Here is a 12,978-nt window from a genome sequence, read left to right as displayed (position 1 = left end):
TGAGAGCACAGTGGCTGGAAACTTCACCCTCTGCTCCACAGATGGGAAAAAAGAGATTGGGACACTAAATAAAACCCTTGAATTAATAGCTTGTCTCTATAAATAAAGCCTATGAGACACCAGGAACTAGACATTCAGAGCACTGAAAGCCTGATGCATGCTTAAAGCAGCAATCTGCACGTACACTGATTTTCAGCTACCCCACGTCACCAACTGTTGTGATTTTACTGTGAGTCCTGTGATATTCAGTGTTATTCTTAGAGCCCCAGCTCCCAGAGTCACAAGAATTTCATTTTTGAAAAAGTGAGTTTCTAGCTAATCCTCACATTCATTATTCACCAGCTTTAAAATGCTTCAGTCATCCAGTCAGGTAGCAGAAACAATAGCATGTAACCTAGGTGATACTATTAATCATAATGTATTAATGTTATAAGAATTCTGGGTCTGATTCTCATTTTCTCTAAGGCACCAAAGTGGTGTAAGGGGGCCCTTGTGGAAACCAGAATCAGGCTCCCTGTGTTCCCCAGAGATTGGCTGAGTCATTCTCAGAGCCCGACAGCTGATGTAAAAAGGGCCAACATGCTGAGCGGGTCACTGGCTGTGGTTGCATCTGCGTCAGTGACCGCTTCTGACAGCAAAGTGCAGAGAAGGATGATTACTTCTCAGAGCTCAAGGACGTCGCCAAAAGATCATGTGGGATAAAATAAATAAATAAATAAGCACACATAAAAAGCCTTCCCCCCTCCTGCATCCCTTTTAATCTTGGAGATATGTATTCATGTATTAAACATTTTGTGAGGCGATTATGTAAGCGAAATCTCTGCAAATCTTTAAAAAAAAATTAAACTGATTACTGCCCAACTCTCCCTCTGGATAACCTTTGGCAGATTTAGCAGATAACCAAGAGCAAATGAAGACCAAATAAATTGCTTCAAGTTTGGTTGCCATGGACATCTGCATCCTATCAGTTTACAGCAATCTATTTCCTGGGGTGGTTGGAGGCACCGTTGACAGCTGCACGAAGGAGCCGTAGCCTCAGACAAAGCCATGCACACACACACATATATGTATATATTTAGAAACATCTGCTGCAATTTAAGATATTATTAACATGCCTGAGCAGCTTGAAGCAGACGAACAAGGGTAATGGCAGATTACTTGCCCCCAGGGGCACTGGCTTAGAAACAAACTGATTGTCACAATAACTATGATGAACACCTCCTTCTAACCTGCCCAGAAGAGCCAAGCTGGGTTATCCCCTGCTGTGTCTGGCTATGGTGCTCATCACATAGAGCACACAGTGTGAGGAGCTCACTGGGGCCTGTTCAGGTGTTTCCACCATCCAATGTAGATGTTATCTTTGTCGCCCCCCAAGTATGGGTAATTGCCTAGAGCAGGCGTGGCCAACCTGAGCCTGCAAAAGAGCCAGAATTTACCAATGTACATTGCCAAAGTGCCACAGTAATACGTCAGCAGCCCCCACATTAGTTCCCCCTCCCCGGCACCCAGCACCTCCCACCCACCGGCAACCCCACCAATCAGCGCCTCCCCCCCCTCCCTGCACCTCCCGCTCAGCTGTTTTGTGGCGTGCAGGAGGTTTTGGGAGGGAAGGGGAAGGAGTGAGGGCATGGCAGGCTCAGGGGAAGGGCCCTGTGGCAGAGCTAGGGGTTGAGCAGTGAGCACCCCCAGCACATTGGAAAGTTGGCGCCTATAGCTCCAGCCCCAGAGTTGGTGCCTCTACAGGGAGCCGCATTTTAACTTCTGAAGAGCCGCATGTGGCTCCGGAACCACAAGTTGGCCACTCCTGGCCCAGAGCTAGCTTCTGACTTTGTATCTGCATAAGGGACGAGGGGTGACTGAGAACCATCCACCTCTAGACTTAGGTCTGGGTGTGTAGGAATAAGCAGGGCTATTCGCCAGTTTCCTACCTGCTCCAGGAAGGGAGTGGCCTTGGCTCCACTTCCCTCTTCTCACTGGCCAGAGTCACTGAGCCAGCCCAGGGGGAAGGGCAGAGATAGCAATTTACTGCTGGATTAGGAAGAAAAATGTACGGGTGTTCAGGTTCAACCAGGATACGAACTGAGGGAAAAAAGACGTTTAGTCCAAGTTTCCCAGAGCCACCTCCATCAAAACAATGACAGATGCTGCAATCCAGAAATAAAATACTTTGGCAAGGCCGCCTCCTTGGCAATCCAAAACCAAGCCAACTCTCCCCTGCTGCTTCAGTAATGGCAAAGAGGGAAACATTTCTGGCAGATGAACATCTGCACAAACTCCTGCTGAATTCCTTTGTCAATTCCACTAAGCTGTGGGTGTTTTCCCTGGGTTCAGTCCCTAGGCAGTCCCAGCAGCCAGCCAAGAGCTTCCCTTGCTCCCCTGGTTCCGCCCAGTACTGAGCTGTCCATGGTCCTGCTGCTCTTTCACCCAGTCAGGAACACAGTCTTCTCTCCTCCAGCGGCAGGCAGCAACTGAGTGTCTCTAACCCTGCAGCTCCTTTTATGTGATTCTGCTGGACCCTGATTGGCTGCTTCCTCACAACTACTCCAGGCCACTTGGAGGGCTTCTCTTCTGCTCCTCTCTAGGACAGGGTGTGGCAGAACCCTGATGCTTCCAGCAGGGGTTCTCTGAGCCTAATCTACTCCATCACAAATCCCAAAATCAATCTATGGTTAATTAATGAAATGACAGTTTTAAACACTAACTCACTTTACAAAATAAAGGCCTGGTCCAATCAGTGGAAAGACTCTCCTTGACCTCCATGGGCTTGCAGTCAGGCTCTTTGAGCAGCATGGCACTGGTAAAATTATATGATGTTTATCTGTCTGGGATTTTGTGGCTTAGCCTTTTTTTGTAGCCTTGAATCCAAGGGTAATGACTGAATAAAGCCAAAGGATCCAGATGACTAACTTCCCAGACGTTACTGTCAGATCATTTCCCACATTTTGGATGGGCCTTTCCACCCAAAGAGAAGGCAGGGATCCTTATCTGAGATACGAATTGTCCTCTTCAGCGACAGATGTATGCTCAAAACAATTTGAGATGTCTTCTCATTTGAGCAGAGGTTGTCATCCTTCCCCTTGCATCATAATGCAGCATTTTCTCTCTCATGAGGACCGAGACAAAGTAGAGACAGGCCCAAGCAGAAAACCCAGTTGCAAACACCTCTAACTAGAAAGCTTGGATCAGGTTTTGAACATCATGGCTCAGGTTCATGCCTGGTGCTTCCCTCAGAGAAGTTCTCAGCTTTGTATTAGCTGCTGGCTGAGCTGTCAGACTTGTATCAACTCCCTACCACTCATCTCCCGTTCCTAGTGTTTCCAAGATGAAGGCTTAGTCTTAAGCATCTATCATCTTCTCACCTTCCAACCTCACTTAGGATCAAATCTTGCCTCCATAAAAGTCAATTGGTGGGTCAGGATTTCACCCTAGGACAAAGACCCACTGATGTCCATAGTGCAGGATCAGGCCTTTGTTACACTTTAACTATAGACTTTCTGTTTACAGCCCAGGTGCACAGGAATTCCTTGGGAACAACACAGTCAAGCTTTCTTCCTTGGCCTAAGATGCTGAGAATAACCAAGATGTGCAGCTCTGGCTTGGAAACAGCAAACCAAAACTAGGGGTCAGAATACACTGGCCTGCTTCATTTCTCAAAACCAACATTTATACAGAATGCCTATTTGTACAGATTTCATTTATTAAGATCCAATAAGAGATTATAGTATCAGCAACTAAGCAGATATGCAGTCATCCCAGATTTTGGCTCCTGGCCAGGTGGCAAAGTACTATTTTTTTTTTTTTTTTTTTTGCTTCTCTACAAAAAAGAGAGCGCAGCATAGCTGTCACACTCATTAAAGTGCAACCAGACAGGCTTCAGCCATCGCTGAAGGGTATTAAAGATGTGTCCCGATGGCTTATTGCCAGTGTTCAGGTGAACATCCCATTCAAAGCAACAGTCCAAAGCTCTTATGTAGCCAGTTGAGTCTCCTGTTTGTGCTAAGCACGTGCAATTGAGATATTCCAATTTACTTGTGCTGTCCTGTCCACCTGGCAGCCTTATGTATAAATGACATTTTATGTATGTCTCCTGGCTCCCTACGCAACTCCAACACTTTTCCAGGACACTCAGTAGCGCTGTTTCCCTCTTGGTCTGATGAGATTTGGGACTTGAGAAGCTTTCAGAAGTGATCATGTGGGGCAAAACAAGTAGTCTTACAGCTTATCAACAAATGGCTGAGACCCAGAGGAGAAAATTAAAATCTCGGAGGACAGGAAAATATAGACGAGAAATATGAACTATTCTGAAGGGCTCTGTCCTTGGCCCACTCCTCTTTGCCCTCTGCATCCTCTCTCTAGGTGACTGTAGCCACCCCCATGGCTTAAGCTACCATCTTTAAGCCAAACATTCACAAACCAACCTGTCCACTGACACCTCATTTTGGATGTCTCACCATCGGCTTCAATCTAACTAGGCCAACTCCTAACCATCCCTCCCACCACGCCCACAGAAAGCAAGATCTTCAGGGGAAGCAACTGGCAGAGGGGATCTGGGAAGAAGCTAACCTCCCCCTCTGGAAACAGAGGTTTCCTCCTGGAGGAGGTAGCTGACTGCTTCTCAGACCCTCCCACAGCAGTTGGACTGTGGACACCTACATCAGTTCAGCACATGCATTTAGAAGATAAAGGGCAAATCCTGCTGTCCTCTTCCTGGCCTCAGAGGGCCTATGATGTAACAGAACCAGAGCTGTTCCACAGCCCAGACAGGGAAGGATTTGAGGAATCAATTTAGGCATCAGTACAACATGCAACACAGATCTGGAGGGGATTCTTATGCTCCATCCTAAAGGGGGAGGACTTAGAAGTGTGGTTGCTACCTCACAGTTCCACAGCCTGCTCGCCCCAGGAAGGGGCCAAGACCAGGTAGTGGCCATGAAAGCTACTGCAGCGATAGTAGTGACTCCTGAGGAAGAGCCCAATGGCCCAAGGGGTGGAGCAGCGCTTCCTCCACAGACCTAGCACACAGCCCATTTCCCTGGGGCGGGGGCAGGATTCGGACCTGAGAGAAGGTGGCTTTGCTTTCCGTTCAGTTACGGCTTTTAGAAAAGCAGTTTTAGGGTTAATGTGACTGTGGCCATTTTCCTTAGGATTTTCCATTTTATTTTTGTGTAGCATAAAGCTGTTCGTTCCTGCACCAAGTTTTAATTGGAAGAAGAAAAAAAAAGCCCCTCACTATGCAGGCAGCACCGCTGAGTGACTAACCAAGGCCCTTTTAGAGCTCTAGTACAAGTACAGCTACAAAGAACCCAATGACCCTGACCACTTTCCTATTTATTTTATATATCACACACACACACACACACACACACACACACACAAATATCATAGATGTATATAGAGTACAAACAAATTCCCTTGCCCGCTACCCCTGGTGGAATACAATGAAACTTCACCTGGCATCATCATCTCGAGCTATTAGAAGGCGCATGTGGCTGGTGACGGAGGCTGTCCTGAGAATATCCACAGCCCTGTGGGAAGACAAGAATGACTATCAGGTGCAAAAAAAGGACAAGAGAGCAATACTGGGCCACAGTTATGTGGCAGAGGGCTCACACATCAGCACGTCAAACTCAGCAGTGAGCCATGTATTGGGCAAACTTTAATGACGGCTTTTTGGCAAGGGCCATTGGCAGACAGAACATCTCCCAGGCTCCCGATCACCTTGTCTGTCAGCAGAACTGGAGGGAAGGTAAATCACAGCCTGAGTTTCCTCACTGCTGCACTAGCTGGGGACCCTCAAATAATAAGGCCTACCTATTAGCAAGTATCTGCTCACTACCGTCTACATTGCAAGCCTTCCTTCCCTTACGCCCGGCCAGATTCAGAGCACTACAAATACAGAGCCCTAGCACAGTCATGAATCAAACCCCCAGAGCATGTGTCTGCTCTCTACTGTTTAGACATAGAGAGAGACTTATCTGTGTGCCATAGGCCCTATGCTACTAAAATCTAATGGGGATTTTCTGTCACCTAAAGTAAAAGGGGCCAGTGCTTTCGTAGCAGGAAGATTAGGGTCCTATGCCTGCTATTTTCCGAGTCTCCATGTGGCTGTTTTGGGCAGCACAGTGACAATGAAACATTCCGAGGCAGCCACAATTTTGCTACACTATTTAAAGAACAACAGGCACCTCTGAAAGTGTAAACCTTCAACCATTCCTCTTAGACATCTGAATTTTCTCATTCATGCATTGTTGGTGTCTGGGTTACACTGCAACCTCCTTGGAGCACAGAGACACGGGTCAGAATGCGGCCCTCCAGCAGATTCCCTGGGCAGGAGCTGTATTGGGCCCATGAACACAGTGCTACATTGGCTGTTCCCCTGCCTGGCTGCCAGCAGAGGGACATGCTGGGAAAGGGGGTTGAGGGTGGGGGCCTATCATAGGCAGGAGAGGGAAGGTCCAGCACACGCAGCACTGTAACAATTCTGGGATGCTAAGTAGCTCATAGTGAGGCGTGTAAGGCCACCATAAGGTAAAGCAGCCCTCTGGGCTACCTTGACTTATGCCCAGGGCCACTTCGACTCCTGGAACAGCCCAGAACCTGGAAGCACAAAGCTAGTATAAAGAGCCTTTACCTTCCTACATAAAAGGTGCAGCCCAGAATCAGACTTTTGTCTTTTGCTATGTTTGCACAGTGTCGGGTGACTGTTATTGCACAGAGCGTCAAAGTAAAAAATATTGGGGCAATGAAGTTCTCTCCACTTCCTCTGACCTTAGAGGGTGGGTGGGTTCAGGTTGAGTTTGCATTCTGGATGAAGGTTAAAGTCACTTCCAATACAGTTTGGGGTTCTTTACTCTATTACAAGGAAGCTTTTCTTAATAGAAGAAGAATTTTATAGGGATGCTGGTCTAGGAAAGAAGTGTTGGATGGATAGCACTGGAACCAGAAGCCCATTGTTTAGGTACAGAACATGGACAGCAGCAACACTGCAATGTTCTTCATGCCAACTGTTCCCCAACACACATTACAGGACTTCATGGAACTGAAATGAATGCATTTGGATATGGTACCTCTCACTCGTGACTCCAATCAAAGAATCTCCGTTGACCTCCAAGATCTGATCTCCTGGCTGCAAGCGTCCTAAACAAAGAAACCAGGAGACATTGGATGGATGGTTAATTCTTCCTGTAGTATGCTTTAATTCCCTGGAAGGCATAAAGGCAAATCACAAAATGCAGAAGGTTTTGCAGGGGTCTAGAATTGTTCCTGTATCTGGAGATGCTAGTGATTATATATCTTAGATTAGTTTGGATTGTTAGACACATTGGTTAACTGGTCAAAAAACCCAATTCTGTTGGGAAAAAACAATGTTGGCTTGTGTTCAAAGGGGCCAAATCCTGAATTCTGTCCAGTTCCCCCTCCCTCCTTACTCAGGAGAAACTCACTGGAGGTTTACCTGAGTGAAGAGCGAGCAAAATCGAGCAAGTGTCTCAGGAGGTCTTTGTGGCCTGGAGGCAGCATACGACTAATGAGATCTGATTTTAAAAAGAGAATCCTAAAATTGAGAGAATCTGCTGTGTAGCATGGATGTGTCTCTGTGCAGGGGGTGGAATGACATCTAAACACTCTATCTAAACACCTTAGAAATAAGAGAGCAGGTTTGACCTTAGACATGAAAATAGTTTGCCAGATCTAGATGCAGGTTTAGGAAGAAGCATCAGAAACAGGATCAGTATAACTACTTGATGTGAACAAATATATCACTACTCAATTTTCCATGGCTTGTAACTCACCATCAGCATAAGCCACACCCCCTGGTAGGATCCTCTTTACATAAACTCCATATTCTTCTCTTGTCAACTCCTTGATGCCACCGATTACCTTAATACCTAGGAAGAAAAATCACTCAATTACACAGCAGCTAGCGCCAGGCATAACTTCCACAGGAGAGTACTACCATGGGGGTCATGGAGAGTGACAGCTCCAAACACAGCCAACCAACATCACCCCATGTCATGAATACAATCTTCCCTTCACCCCCAGCTTGATTCCACAGATTCACCAGGGGGATGAAGCCTTTGATTTATACACAAGGCAAATCCAACACAAACCCACATAAGAGGAACTAATACTTGGGATGATATTACTTCCCCAGGGTTTGAATAATGCCGGTCAATGTTAGGAAAATACTGCACAAATATGGCAAACATTCACTCAGGTATAAACAGCAAATTCACTTAGATGGCTTCATCAACAGGACGCATGTGGAAATATCTGGGGTGGAGGATGCAAGCCAACTACAGATGGCAACACCAGAGGAGGAGAAGGAACTGGCTGCTCTGCAGGGAGGAGAGTGGCTGTTGGCCACCTTCGGCAATAGACAGTGCTCCACCCCTGACCCAGGTCCTCTGTCCAAGGTGGTCAAGAACCAGTGTGCTGAACTGGCAACAGAAGGTGAGAAGCAGACCCCAATGGCTGAGGAGGAGGAGATACTTGTTTCCAAGGCTGGGAAGCTCAAGGCCACCACACCTAAGAGGGGGAGACGTAGGGTTCCAGTGGTTGGTGACTCCCTTCTGGATGGAGGCTTACAACTGCCGACCTGACATGATGTCCTGGGAGAGTGCTGCCTGCCTGGAGCCCACATCTGAGACATTATGGAAAGGTTGCCAAGACACATCCATCTGTGTGACCACTACCTCGTGCTGCTCATCCATGTGGGTACTAATGATACGGCCAGGTCTGATATTGAACAGATCAGCAACAACTATAGGGCTCTGCAAATGAGAGCGAAGGAATCGGGGGCACAGATTATGTTCTCGTCCATCCTCCTGGTTGAAGGCAAGGACCCAGGCAGAAACACATGCATTCTGGAGATGAATGCATGGCTACGCTGATGGTGTCGATGGGAGACCTTTGGCTTCCTCAACCATGGGATGCTGTTCTGGGAAGGAGGACTCGTGGGAAGAGACAGGGTCCACCTGACCGAGAAGGGGAAGAGCTACCCACAGGTAAGCATAAAAAATGGCAACGTTAACAGAGGGCTAAATGTTGGGAAGGTTTTGTGGAGGAGAGATGGAAAATTACAATACAAACTAGGGAAAGAACATGTTAAAGAATATTAGATAAGTTAGATGTATTCAAGACAGCAGAGCTGATGAAATTCATCCTCAGGTATTTAAGGAACTAGCAATTATCCTCACAAACTCAGACAATGGATGAGGTCCCAGAGAACCGGGGAAGGGTGAACATAACACCTATCTTTAAAAAGGGAAACAAAGAGGCCCGGGGAATTATAGACCAGTCAGCCTACCTTTGATACCTGGAAAGATTCTGGAACAAATTATTAAACAATCAATTTGTAAGCACCTAGAGGATAATAGAGGTATAAGGAATAGCCAGCACAGACTTATCAAGAACAAATCATGCCAAACCAACCTTATTTCCTTCTTTAACAGGGTTATTGGGCTAGTGGATGAAGGATTGGGGGGGAGAGGGTAGCAGTAGATGTGATATATCTTGATGTTAGTAAGGCTTTTGACACAGTCCCACATGACATTCTCATAAGCAAACCAGGGAAATGTGGTCTAGTTGAAGTTACTATAAGGTGCGTGCACAACTGGTTGAAAGACGGTACTCAAAGAGTAGTTATCCATGCTTTGCTGTCAAACTGGGAGGGTGTATCTAATGGGCCCCCCTGGGATCTGTCCTGGGTCTGGTACTCTTCAATATTTTCATTAATGACTTGGATAACGGAGTGGAGAGTAATGACATCAAGCTGGAAGGGACTGCAAGCATTTCGGAGGACAAAATAGAATTCACAGTGACCTTGACACATTAAAGAATTGGTCTGAAATCAACAAGATGAAATTCAATAAGGAAACGCACAACTACAAAATGGGGAAGAGCTGCTTAGGTGGTAGTACTGGTGAAGAGGATCTGGGGGTTACAATGGATCACAAATTGAATATGAGTTGACAATGTAGTGCAGTTGCAAAAACAAGCTGATATCATTCTGAGTTGTATTAACAGGAGTGCCGAATGCAAGACACAGGAGGCAGCTGTCCCGCTCCAATTAGCCAGTGATGAAACCTCAGCTGCAGTACTGTGTCCAATTTTGGGTGCTAGACATTAGGTAAGATGTGGATAAATTGGAGAGAGTCCAGAGGAGAGCAACAAATAATGATAACAGGTTTAGAAAACCTGTGACCTCAGAGGAAAGGTTAAAAAAACTGGGCACGTTTAGTCTTGAGAAAGGACGGCTGAGTGGGGACCTGATAACATCTTCAAATACATTAAGGGCTGTTACAAAGAGGACTGTGATCAATGGTTCTCCATGCCCACTGAAGGTAGGACAAGAAGTAATGGGCTTAATCTGCAGCAAGGGAGATTTTGGTAAAATATTAGTAAAAACTTTAAGGCTAATTAAGCACCAGAACAGGCTTCCAGCTAAGGGCGGTTGTGGAATCCCCATCACAGGAGGTTTTTAAGAACAGGCTGGACAAACACCTCTCGGAGCATCTAGGTTTACCTGGTCCTGCCTCAGCACATGGGGTCTGAACTTCACCTCTCAAGTTCCTTCCAGCCCTGCTTTTCTATGATTCTATGGCATTCACCATCCCTTTCATTCGCTTCCCCCAGCCAAAACAACGTGAGAGCAATGTCTGCTTTGTAGACATGCTTGGGGAAAGGGAATGCCTTGCAACCATGTAGTCTGCACAGCTGGAAGGTTGGTGGGCCCATCTTGTAAACTAACTGGGTTTGGGAGTGAGGAGCAGAAACAAAAGTATATGACCTGGGTGCCCAATGACACAGCAAAAAACACAACTTATAAATAGTGCACACGCAAATCAGTCGCCACGGAGTAGAGTATCCAAGGAAACTGTAGCTCAGGAATGTCTCCAGAGACCTCCCCACATCAAATCAGTTCAACATTTCAACTAGACAAATTCAGCCAAATCAAATTCTGCTGATGGATAAATCCCTAACACCCAGCTCCAATGTCTCTGATCAAACAAAGAGAGCTGCATCATGGGACCATTATTGTGGACAGCTGCATCTTCAGCCCCTGAGAGAGAGAGAGATCTTCAGCTTTTCCCACAATCCATTCAAGTACTAGACTTAACACAGGGAACAGAAATGTCGCTGCTAACATACGTGGCTCAGCATATGTTGTATGGCACCCCCTAGTGGCTGAGTCACAGAGGGTTAGGAAACTACCACTGTCTCCAGAGATAAAAATCTTTGGCAGAAGCAGTAGAGGCTCCAGCTTTTAGATGGAGCTTTTGTGACTTGGGCAGAGCAGATCAGAGATAGGAGCCAGAACGCCGAGCACATGAGTATTTCACAACCCTGAACAACAGTGCCACAGAAGAGTCCTAGATGTTCATTTTGAAAAGATGGGCACCTCACATTTAGGATTCTAGAAATATTAACTGATTAAAGCTGGTGTCCTGGCAGTGCCATGGAGAACTCCAAGGCAGTGGGGTTCCATACAGCAGCACCCTAATAATTCCAGCCAGCACGTCTCCTTCCTCATTGCGGCAACCTGTGTATGCAGTTAAGATCACACGACCTAAAGCAAGTCATGCCCTCTCAGTGCCAGCTGAGATTTCAGTGGCATGAACTTCCTCAGTAAGTTCCTCCGAACTACCATGGGAATTTCTTGGTGGGGAAGGGATCCATTTGGCTTCCACCCCCTTTATACCACTGGAGTCATACACAGGAGCAAGACCATAGCCCAGAATTGGGACCAAATATTCCTACGTAGCATTCGAGAGATTTCTGTGTATGAAGAGCAGAGGAAGAGCGTCCCCTGCTTTAAGGCTTCTTTGCTAAGGGACTACCACAACACATTTCTGCCTCTGAATGTGGCATAGCTGATGTTATTTTAATGCAGGGGGTTTTATGGTGCTTACACACAGCAATGCCAAACTACATAAGCTGCTTGGCTTGAAAAGGCAGAGGAGACTGATTTGTCACGGGCTCATTAAATCCTGATTCTAGGGCTCTGGACTGTGGAATTAAGAATGCTGGCTTTAATTAACAAATCTTTCCAGAGATCCACTGCTGATCAGACATTTGACTGCACTGAATCCAAGGCGGAATGGGGGTATTCAGAAGGCAGAATACACACCAAAGAATGCTCAGTCCCACACCCCCAACATGGGACGCTGTAGCGCCACTGGAAAAGCAACCTCCCAGGTTCTTTATGCCCCGTGGCTTCCTCCTCAAACACCTCTGAAAAATCCTAATCAACAGGACAGCTTTTAGAAATCAATAGATAGTTTTACTGAGCAGCTTCTGGGGGAGATCCATGACCTTAGTGCCATGCTAAGGGATCTAGATGGAGGTTTGCAAACCCAACAAAGGGATTTAGCAACACTACTTCCCTTCATTACAATTAATGGGAGTTGTGTGGCTGAATTCACTCGTCAGCAATGAACATCTCAACAGACTGTGGCCTTGTTTAGATTTCTGCGCACACCTGCCCATTCATTGCAGATGCCCATGACATCAAATTCCCCTCACTAGAGCTAAACTGCAGCCATTCTACCCACCCCAGGAGACCTGCAGCCAGCAAGCCAGGCACAGTAAAGGTAGGAACAATTCTCCTCCTCCATCCATTAATCACCCTTGGGATTCTCACCCTTTTCCAAATGATCAGGTGACGAGATGAACTGATGGCCATTGGATGGGGGCTATTCTTGACCCAGGGCAGAGAGAGTTCCAAAGTCAAGGGGTTCTCACAGAGAAAGCCCTGCTAATAGTTTCTTCTTGTTTATAGTCTGAGCTCCTCCACTGGTCTTGGCTGTGGCTTCTGAAGCGGGCAGGTCATAAAACTGGCTTAGTAGTTTAGAACTAGAGCCAGTCAGAATTTTTTCCAGATCGCTATATTTGTTTGACCAGAACAAAAATCTTTGCAAAAATGTCCATTTTGGTTGAAGTTTTCCTCAAAAAAACAGAAACTTTTTAGGAACATAT

The 12,978-nt window shown here is 46.4% G+C and overlaps 1 protein-coding gene across 2 annotated transcripts in view; it reads right to left on the bottom strand.

Annotated features, from left to right (window-relative positions):
- Positions 1-12,978, bottom strand: part of LOC128844500 (syntaxin-binding protein 4-like) — a 113,528-nt gene that overhangs the window by 51,682 nt on the left and 48,868 nt on the right. For both annotated transcript variants that reach the window (XM_054042293.1, XM_054042294.1), the window contains exons 3-5: positions 7,791-7,886; positions 7,068-7,137; positions 5,451-5,525 (exon numbers count right to left, since the gene is read on the bottom strand). In XM_054042293.1, the coding sequence (XP_053898268.1) occupies positions 5,451-5,525; positions 7,068-7,137; positions 7,791-7,886 (241 nt within the window). The remainder of the gene's footprint in view (positions 1-5,450; positions 5,526-7,067; positions 7,138-7,790; positions 7,887-12,978) is intronic.

The sequence above is a fragment of the Malaclemys terrapin genome, chromosome 10, assembly GCF_027887155.1.
Source record: "Malaclemys terrapin pileata isolate rMalTer1 chromosome 10, rMalTer1.hap1, whole genome shotgun sequence".
NCBI lineage: Eukaryota > Metazoa > Chordata > Testudines > Emydidae > Malaclemys > Malaclemys terrapin.
The sequence above is the reverse complement of the archived record's forward strand: the minus strand, read 5'-3'. Positions and strand labels throughout refer to the sequence as shown.